This window comes from Ascaphus truei, chromosome 4 (genome assembly GCF_040206685.1).
Source record: "Ascaphus truei isolate aAscTru1 chromosome 4, aAscTru1.hap1, whole genome shotgun sequence".
Lineage (NCBI taxonomy): Eukaryota > Metazoa > Chordata > Amphibia > Anura > Ascaphidae > Ascaphus > Ascaphus truei.
The window spans coordinates 191,090,744-191,101,419 of record NC_134486.1 but is presented as its reverse complement, the minus strand read 5'-3'; the positions used below and the strand labels follow the sequence as shown (position 1 = coordinate 191,101,419).

Here is a 10,676-nt window from a genome sequence, read left to right as displayed (position 1 = left end):
TCTGCACATGTTCAGTATGAATAAAACACCCATATCAATACACAATCATTCCTTACCTTTGCGGCTATCTGCCATGGTAACGAAGCAGCATGAATATATTTTTAGTAATACTGTACTGTGAGCATGGGGTCCCCTGAGCTGTACCGCATTGCTTTGTGGACCAGGGACCCCCTGCTTCCCGAGTTACAGGCCCCGGTATGTGTGATTGGGTGGGCAGTGTCGCCGCCATGTTTATAGCGTCCCATACGCTACGTGTCCGGAATAAAAATGGCGTCGACACTGTAACTGATGCCCCAAACCGGGGCCTGTAACTCGGGAAACAGGGGGTCTCTGAGCCAGAAATCAATGCGGTTCAGCTCAGGGGACCCCCTGCTCCCGCACAATATTATTAAAATACATTAATGCTGCTTCATTACCATAGCGGATAGCCACTAAGGCAATGAAGGGGTTAAAGCACAATAACATGTTTATTGGGGACAATTGCCCCCAATAAACATTGCAATACACAACATACAATACAGTAAAGGGCAAAATTACTATTATCCACAAATGGATAATAGTGAATGTGCCCATTTAAAATACATAAAGAACATTAAATACATATAGCACTCACCCATGTCCGGCAGCCACGATGAAGGCGATCCTCATCTTCATCCTGCCCATGCCCCATCCGCTTCTGCAAAACAGAAACAAGAATAAAAACATCCAATGTAATGTCCCCTAACCCCTTAATCACCGTAGCGGTTATTAACCGCTACAGTCATTAAGGGGTTAACCCATCCTCACCCACATACCCTACCCCACTACCCCCCCACCCTGTGAGGCCTAACCACCCTCACCCACTACCCACAAGGGAGGCCTACCCACATACCCTTGGGGCCAATGCCCCCTCCCCCCACCCCAACACATACAGTACAATAATGTGCCAAATAACTATTGTCCAGATAGGGATAATACATTATTTGGCCATTATTAAACACATTAACTAGCATAGTAAAATAAAGAAAATGCTACTGACCTCATCAATAAGAAGGCCCCGTCACCAGCATCATCCTTGTGGTCCGACGAATAAATAATACAAATAAATGTCTCAGGTTTAACAAAAACTTGCTCCAATATAAATACCACTTATCCATAACATCCTCAATCTAATACAATTCTATTTCCTAAACAAATCCAATGTAATCATCCAATTGGATGGAGTTCCCACGCTCTGATTGGCTACCGTACCATGTGAGGCCGGCCATGTTTCTTTTCATGACGTCATCTTAAAGGCAATTGAAGCAAAGCCATTCTGATTGGCTGTACTTTCATTGCCTTTAAGTGACGTCATCATTTTTTTTGTATTGGCCAAAAACATGGTTTTCACGGCCCAACCAGGGCCGTGGAAACCATGACGAAAATGTGACGTCATAGGCCTTTAAATCCCTATGTTGTCTCATTTTGAAGCTAGACGCCGAGGAGGAAGGACCTCCCGAAGAAGAAGACAGGGCGTGGCAGCAGACGGGGAGAAGACCCCGGAAGAGAGCAGCAGCTGAAAAAAAGAAGAATACAGATGAAGATGGATTACAAGTACTGCACCGACACACTTTATTCGAGCAAATACCCAGTATGTACCTGGCAGATACCTGGAATGCGCCGCTCCTCACCTCTGACAAGCCCCGTTGCGTTTGCCTTCCCAGCCTGGGTTCATGCCTGGCTGACGGGCGGCTGATCTGTTAAATGATAATGATTAGGATTTAATAGGCTGCAATGCTTCGCGTGTCTACCAGATGGCATAAATTCATGAATTGTAATGCAGTATATATATATATACTGTGCAGTATTGCAGCCAGCGGGAATAAAATGCTTCAATCCCTGCCTGGAAAATACCTCAATGCACTCGGGCAGAAAACAGTCACAAACCTCAATACACCCGGGTATACCCGAATTCGTGGGACTAGCCGAGCTCGAATAAAGTGTGTCGCCAGTGTAGAAGCGCCGTGGAATGTTTTGTTTTATTATTTTAATGGTTATTATTTTCTGGTTTATTATTTTATGGGTTCCTGTTTGTGGATTGGTTCGTGAGTAAGCTGTTCAACGGGAGTCGATGAGTGGGTCAAATAATGGTAAGTTAACTAAAGAAATGTATTTTATGTTACTTTTTTTTTTTTGCTTTTTACATGTGTTGGTTTTTTTATTGTACATCATTTCTTGCCACTGTATGTATTTATGTATGTATGGCTAGAGAGATATATACATACAGGGTAAGAAATGATAGTGTTTGAAAAGCTTGCTTTGCACTATGTTAAATGATTTTGGCTATGCTGCTATGCAGTGTATATGTATTTTATAATTAGATAGATGTAATTTTTGGGCTTCTATGCTGTACTTTAGGTCATGGTGAGGATTGATTTTGTATATTTTAATTTTTGGTGTCCTATTTTGTATGATGGTAACTTGTTCTCTTTAGCGGTTGCTATAGTTAATTGTGTAATTGGTATGGATGCTATTTTAATTGTTTTGGGATGTAATTAATGTATGCAAATTGATTGATGGTGAATTTATTGGGTTACATAGTATACTTCTTTTGATGTAATGATATTTTCTTTGGAATATTGTATTGTTACAACATTGATTTGCAGCTTCTACATGTTGCTTTCATTTTATGCTGCATGTATACAATGTAAATGCAATGTTTTATGTGGCATTTGAGGCTTTGGATTGGAATTTGATGCTTTAGATTGGATGATTACATTTGATTTGTTTAGGAAATAGCATTGTATTTCATTGAGGATGTTATGGATAAGTGATATTTATATTGGAGCATGTTTTTGTTAACCCTGAGACATTTATTTGTATATTGGTTCATCATGTGTGTGTATATATATATATATATATATATATATATATATATATATATATATATATATATATATATATATATATATAAAAGGAAAGAAAGAAACAGGCGCACACCTAGTGCATTACCATAATAAAAATGTATTAAAGGAACATAAAATCTATAAAATGCCCACTCACAAAGTTACAGCAATAATAAGCGTGTATTAGATAGGTTCTCATGTGCCAGCAGCTCCAGCATCAGCGTCCGGCTTAGATCAGTAGCGTCGTCACGTGGACCTCCTTCATGCAGCAGGAACCGGAAACAGAATCCCTCGCCTTTGGTGTTCAACGTGTATGGCGAAACAGGTCCCACCAGGAAACAAAGTCTTGAGAGTCCTCAGTACAGCTGAGCAATGGCTGCAACAAGCGCACACGGGAGCCCAAAATCTCTGTGCAAGTAACAGCAGTGTTCGTGGGCAAATGGCGGCCGCAATCTAGCCACGCCCTACACGTTTCGTCATCGATGATGACTTCTTCAGGGGATACCCTCTAAGCGCCAGTCCATGGTATTTATAGGGAGGTAATTCGTGTAATTAGGCAATACTCTAATTATAGCAGTAGTGTGATATAATACACATGATACACATCAATAAAACAATTCAACAATTCATTTTGTGAATCTCTACTGTGGGAGAGTACCCATGTTTGGGAGAATGCTCGTCTGGGTGGCGGTCTGGTGTACTATGGCCGTTTCATAGATGACATTATTCTTATTTGAGATGGTGATAGGGAGATCAATGACAATGACAATGAGTTGGGTTTAAAATTTACACACACTATACACCCGACTACCATTGTCTTTTTGGATCTGGAATTATATATTGGTAGAGAACACCTAATTCAGACTAGGACACACTTTAAATCAGTGTCTACCAATAGTTATTTACATTATGGTAGCAACCACTACAAAAAGTGGCTAAATAACGTGCCCAAAATTCAGTTCTATAGAATTAGGCGCAACTGTTCGGAGGACCCTGACTTTATATCACAGGGAAAAGCTCTATCTATGAAGTTTCAAGAGAAGGGTTATGATATGTCTGTTGTAAACAAAGCATTTCAGGATGCTAGTATTATAAAAAGAGACACGCTACTAGAACAATCAAAAAATAAATCTAAATCATTACGTGAGAGTAGAAAGAATGATTATAAATCAAATAATGCACCAAAATTCATTACACAATTTAACCAATCTGCTCATGAAATTAAAAAGATCTTAAACTGCAACTGGAACATAATACGTAATGATCCTGTAATTGGCCATCTAGTACCTGAATATGCTCCAACTGTATTTAGAAAAGCACGGAGTATTAAAACATTGCTGGCTCCGAGCAAACTGAAATCTAAAAAGACTACCAATTTAAATCTGGCCAAAAAGGTGGGGAATTTTGGATGTGGGAGAGGCCATTGTCTTACCTGTAAACACTTGACAAAAAACAATAAATTTACATCATATTCAAATGGTACTTCATATGAAATAAACGATCATATAAATTGTTTAAGTGAATATGTTGTGTATCTCATTTCCTGTGAATGTGGCACACAATATATAGGCCGAACATCTAGAGCTCTAAGTACACAGTTCTTGGAGCACCGGCGAAATATTATTAATCGGTGCCAAACACACAGCCTTTCCCGTCATTTTTGTACTAACCACAACAAAGATCCCAAATCCCTCTCTGTTATGGGTATTTAGTTCATTCCCCCCTCCTATATGGGAGGATTCGTTTTCAGAAGTTATGCACTCGAGAGACTTACTGGATGTATATTTTGGATACTACATATCCCAAAGGACATAATGACCATATTGATATTAGTACCATAGTTTGAACACTCTTGGGTGTTCCTCCAGAGGTCTGGGTTGAATGCTATGCATTCCCTCTGGGCTATGGTCATTCATGTGGTCATTATTAGTCACTTTATATCATTAGATTATATGCAGCATCGGGGGGTCGGCTTGTAGGGTACTCAGCATATTGCTCTGTACGATTTATCTCCACAAATAATCACTCATCAATATTTATTTATTAATCAATACATACAACATATTTTTTATTTTTTATTTATTTTGCACATATATTTTTACACATATGTTCACGTATTTTTTATACATAGAATCTTAATTCACAACATACTCTACATTTTAACACTATATATTGTTATAATCCATTTACACATATTCATTTCCATATAATATTAGCACTTATATCCCACAGGATTATTCACTGTACATTAATATATAGACACCATTTGTTACACATATCACATGTATGGTCAGCTATACTTCTTCCTCTGTCTTTGCTTTGGATCCATCTAATTTTGCCTCCTCTGACTCCACGCTGGAATCTATAAACAAGGTAATACTTTGGGGTAATCTATATCACTAAGATACCAATGATTAATTAATATTTAATTAATACGGGGGTAATCATTAATGGTCATTTCTATCTAACTAAGGGCCTCATGCAGTAAGCGTCGATTAAGTGAAATCGGCAAGCTTACCGATTAGTCATGTTAATGGCGATTTTTCCTCTCCGTATGCAGTAAGTGCCGAATACATTCAAAATCAACCCGAAAACAAATCCGCCCACTCTCACGATGATTAGCCGATCACACACAGGTGTATCGGCGTGCGTGGCGGGGTGCTGATAGGTTGCCCAATCACAAATCTTGCTGAATCAGGCGAAACAAGCATGTATTGGATTGCGCGCCATATTTAAAGGCAACGTGTACTGCTAATCATTCTCTGTGTTGTTGGGAGTGAGAGAGAGAGAGAGACGCACAGAGCTGGCTGATTGAACATTTGCATATTGACGGAGAGACTTGTTGTGTATTGGGTGAGCTTTGTCCATTGTTGTTTTGTTTACATCTTTGTCTTGTTTTATATGTGGAAGTGTTTCGTGTGATTGGCTGTACATTAGTTGTCTGTTTTTTGTGAGTGCTGGAAGTATGCCCGCAAAGCGTGGGAAGAGTGATGCTGGTGGGAGTGGGAGTGCTACTCGTGCGAGTACGCGTCGGAGTGAACGTACTGTTCAGGGGAGTGATGTTGCTGGTGCACCGAGTGGTGTTGCTGGGAGTGGGAGTGCTGGTGCTGGGAGTGGGAGTGTTGTTGCTGGGAGTGGGAGTGCTGTTGCTGGGAGTGGGAGTGCTGTTGCTGGGAGTGGGAGTGCTGGTGCTAGGAGTGGGAGTGCTGGTGCTAGGAGTGGGAGTGCTGGTGCTGTGAGTGCTGCTGGTGGCGCAGTTGCTGATGGGGTGTCTGGTGGTGGCGTGCTTGCTGGTGGGCAGCTTTTGGAGGCTCTTCCATTGGAAGAAGGAGAGTCCAGTCAGCACCAGCCAAGCTCTGACCCTAAACCTGCTCGGAAGAAACGTGTGGAGAAGCCACGTAATCCTCGCTTCAATGACCAGGAAAATACAGCTCTTGTCACTGGCATTCTGGAGCACTATGACAGTATATATGGACATTTACTAGGTAAGTGTACCTTTACATTTATTATTCAAATACATGTGATCCTAGGTCATCTGAGTTTTGTTCATATGCAAATATGGGTTCAGAATATCTTTCTATGTTAATTAGTCTGGAAACACAGCTTTTTATCATGCCTTACAAGGACAACTAATCACAGGCGGTCATTTTGCCATAACTGCATACAATATGAATGCAACCTTGCTTACATGTATAGGTTTAGTAGTGAATGCTCATGTGCTTCACATATTACACATAAAACAGCATGTTTGCTATCTCTTGGAACAGCTAGCAGTGTAGGAAACTGGTGCTTCTATTATTAATCATTTACCTCATATATTTTATATGTTTTTCAAGGGCGGACAAGTTCAGCAAGCAGAAAAGAAATGTGGGACACAATAGTCATTGGTGTCAATGCGTGTGGGAATCATGTGAGGGACAAGCGGAATTGTCACAAGAGATTTGATGATATTAGGTCCAAATTGAAAAAGAAAATACAACACCAACGCGTGCATGCTACTGGCACTGGAGGTGGGCCGACACCACAACGTCTCATATTAAGTCCATTGGAGGAGCTGCTTCGGGCAAAATTACTTCCCGTCGTCGTGGAATGCTTACCTGGTGACCGTGATATAGGAATTTACCCCTCACAATTTCCACCAGGTGAGAAATATTACTGTACTAGGCGTGTCGTTGCTTACAGTTATTTTGCATAGTTACACTGCTTTTTATACTGTCTTCACAATATAAGCATACCTGCATCTATATATGTATATGTCTGATTCTGTATATATATATATCTCAAAATAGACATATATGTTGTAGTCCTACTAAAAGCAGTAACTAATATAGCACGTGCCATTGCGTGCTCATTTACATGTGAATTCCCAAAATGCATTGCTGCAGTGGAAGCAATTGATGGTGGGCGAAGATGGGGAACAACAGGGTAGTACACATGTGTAACACATGTTAATCAGAAATTATTACTAGCTACAGGTACAGAACAGAAATATGTATAATATTATTGTGTATTTTATTTATTTTACTCCGACAAACATGACATTACTGCCTATTTTAAGCATGCATCAAATATATTGCATGCAACGGCCTACAAACATCACTTGCACTAACACATCTATAGTTGTTTATGAAAAGGTCCATTTTTGCTTTAACTCATATACAGACAGCATAATGAGGCACACGTATCATATTTTATGTCATTGTTTTCATAACTTATAAACTGCACACGACTATTTAGCTCATCTACCATTGTGTTAAAGCAGCTGCAATTAATATCTCATCACAGCATACACTTCAACAGAGGGGGTGGGGTTCAGCACACACACTAATTACAGCCTCATTTTAGGGTCAACTTAGTTCACACCATTTTCACCTGTTTCAAGTAATTGAAATGTGTGGCTGATTAGGCTTTTTGGGGAAGGGAATACCGTTCTTACAACCTGACTAGCACAACTGAAGTTAATCACACTCATTTGAAAGCTTCACTTTAGCTACTAAATGCCCCAACAACTCATTACTTATCAAAGCGTACGTCACACATTAGTTCACTCATATCTATAGTTGAACTACTACTATCAACGACACATTATCACACACTGCATGTGTTGTCTTGTTTAGTCACAGCCACATTCATGTGTGCCACATCTTATATTAATGTACCACACATATCCTCTACCAAAAACAACACTTTTTGCAATATGACCACCTTCATGATAACCATTGTGAATGGTCATCTCATGATAGTTATGTACATTATGATACTGATATCACTACACAACATATGATTTTTATGTACAAATTTTATCTATTTATCCTCACGCATTACTGCAGGAACATAGTATGTTTTATGTTAGGGAACTCAAAAGTTCTAAGTACACAGGCATGTACATTGTTATTACAACTATTTATGTTCACTTTCACACACACATTTTGGGTTAAGGAAATGATGCTGTTAGGTACTCATAAATACAGAACAAACAATAACTGTTTGTTCAATATTTACACATGTAAATGTAAAACTTATGTTATTGTTATATATAGTTGCCCCTGAAGGACATGTGTCACCTGAGACTGAACAAGTGTCTTCACCTGGGTCAGCCAGCTCAACACACCTAGAAGGTGAGTGTATCAGTTGGTGGCCATATAATATGTGCTCTTCTATATGTTATGTTGTCATGTTCATTATTTGTTTTGCACATCTTCTTTAAATAGGATTACTTAGTGTCAGTGAAAATGAAGTGTAAGGCAACTTGTATTGTGTTAGTGATGTTAACTATCATGTAGGAGTTGTGAGTTTACAGCAAGTTTTCAGTCACTCATATTTCATACTGAGTCCAAACATTATTCTTAAGTCAAGGTAGTTTTTAATGTGAGGTTATAAAACGTATGGAAACATGTTAGTTGTTACTTATGACACAGTACAATTACATAGTAACACAGCAGAGATTAACATGCCATTTAATAATGTGTACATTTATTTGTAGAACATGATGAAGAGGATTTTGATGATGATGATGATGATGATGATGATGATGATGCCGCCGCCGCCGCCATAGACACACAAATACAAGCAAGTGACCATGAAGAGGTTCCAATTGAAACTGTTTTACCGCCAAAACGTCCAGCAAATACCACATATGATGCAATTGTAGCTTCTGAGGGAAAAATTGTGGAAGCAGAAAATCGTCGCCATTCTGACCTGATGACAGTGCTGGAAAGGATGATTGCACTGCAGGAAGAAACAGTTTCACAATTGGCACATCTCCACAGAGTCTTCATTGAAGTGCCTAAACAGTTGCAAAAAATCAACACCTCATTCGAAGCATTAGTTGTTCAGCAAACACAAGCTAATTACTGGAGAATGACTAATGTACCACAATTCAACACCTCACAGGCAGGATCTGTTCATGCAGGTCAGTTTTCACCACATGCTTCTGATATTCATTCACCAGGCCCAAATGTTACCAGTCAAGTAGCAGACATTGCTGTGCAGGTTCCTGACGACATCCTACCGCTGCCATCTGTACAAATTCAGCAGCTGACACCTACAAAGGAGGCCACAAAAAGAAAACACAAGCAGTTACTACTGACCAGTTTTTGGTCAAAAACAACAAAAGACACACATGAAACAGACCAACCATCACTTGTGCAGTGTCTACCAACTTGCTCACATGTGTCAGTGGGCACAAGCCCTGTCCGTGAACAGTCACTACCCAAAAGCCCTGTAGGTGAATCGCTGCCCAAAAGCCCTGTAGGTGAATCGCTGCCCAAAAGCCCTGTAGGTGAATCGCTGCCCAAAAGCCCTGTAGGTGAATCACTGCCCAAAAGCCCTGTAGGTGAGTCACTGGCCACAAGCCCTGTAGGTGAGTCACTGGCCACAAGCCCTGTAGGTGAACAGTCACTACCCAAAAGCCCTGTAGGTGAGTCACTGCCCAAAAGCCCTGTAGGTGAGTCACTGCCCAAAAGCCCTGTAGGTGAGTCACTGGCCACAAGCCCTGCCCGTGAAGTGCCAGAGGCCACTCAAAGTGGCTCTGTTGTACCTAAAGTTGGTGGCAAAAGAAAAAGGAAAATTCAAGAGACAACAAGCAGGCCTGTTACTCGCTCGCAAAAAGAACAAAAAAAATAAATTTTAAAATTCACAAAATATGTCTTTGGCCTTGTTTTGTTGACTTCAGATTATCTAATTACTATTGTATGTATGCTGAAGACTGTGTTGTTTCCAAACTTTCAAGTATGTTCTTGTACACGTGAAGTTTTGGAAATGTTAACACTCCTAATTAATGAATAGTGTTATAAATATTGATGTATTAATCGTCTGTTCAGTAATGGTCCACCAGGAGCCAGTTGCTAAGTTTAGAGAAGCTGCCATTGACTTTGCAGCAAAACATTGCATTTGGGTGTGTTAATTGATGTAATCATTGCATGTGCATATTATTTTCATGCAATTATAAAAGCACCTATTTAACTGCAAACATCTTTCTTGTACGTGTACAGCAGGATTTTGTGTTAAATATTACTTTCCTTTGGTGGCCATTGTAATGTTGTCCTTTAATCATTTATGTGTTCTTGTTTCAAGAACATCTCTGAATTTATACTAAAATATATGTAGTATGTATTGATATGTGCACACACACACAGACACACAATGTGTGTGTGTGTGTGTGTATATATATAGTACTATCTAAACTGGTATAGATGTATTTACAAAAAACATACACTTCATGCTTCCTTGTGAAAACACACTATTTTAATAATACAGGCCTAATGTTTGACAACTATACTAAGTGTGAGCCTCTAACATTATTGGGTGCAA

At 39.6% G+C, this 10,676-nt stretch overlaps 1 protein-coding gene across 1 annotated transcript; it reads left to right on the top strand.

The window, feature by feature from the left end:
• The first annotated feature begins 3,889 nt into the window (after positions 1-3,889).
• LOC142492347 (uncharacterized) lies at positions 3,890-10,244 on the top strand. The gene is made up of 3 exons (XM_075594995.1): positions 3,890-4,274; positions 8,405-8,482; positions 8,848-10,244. The coding sequence occupies exons 1-3, from the start codon at positions 3,890-3,892 to the stop codon at positions 9,987-9,989; spliced, it is 1,605 nt and encodes a 534-aa protein (XP_075451110.1). The 3' UTR covers positions 9,990-10,244.
• Positions 10,245-10,676: the final 432 nt, after the last annotated feature.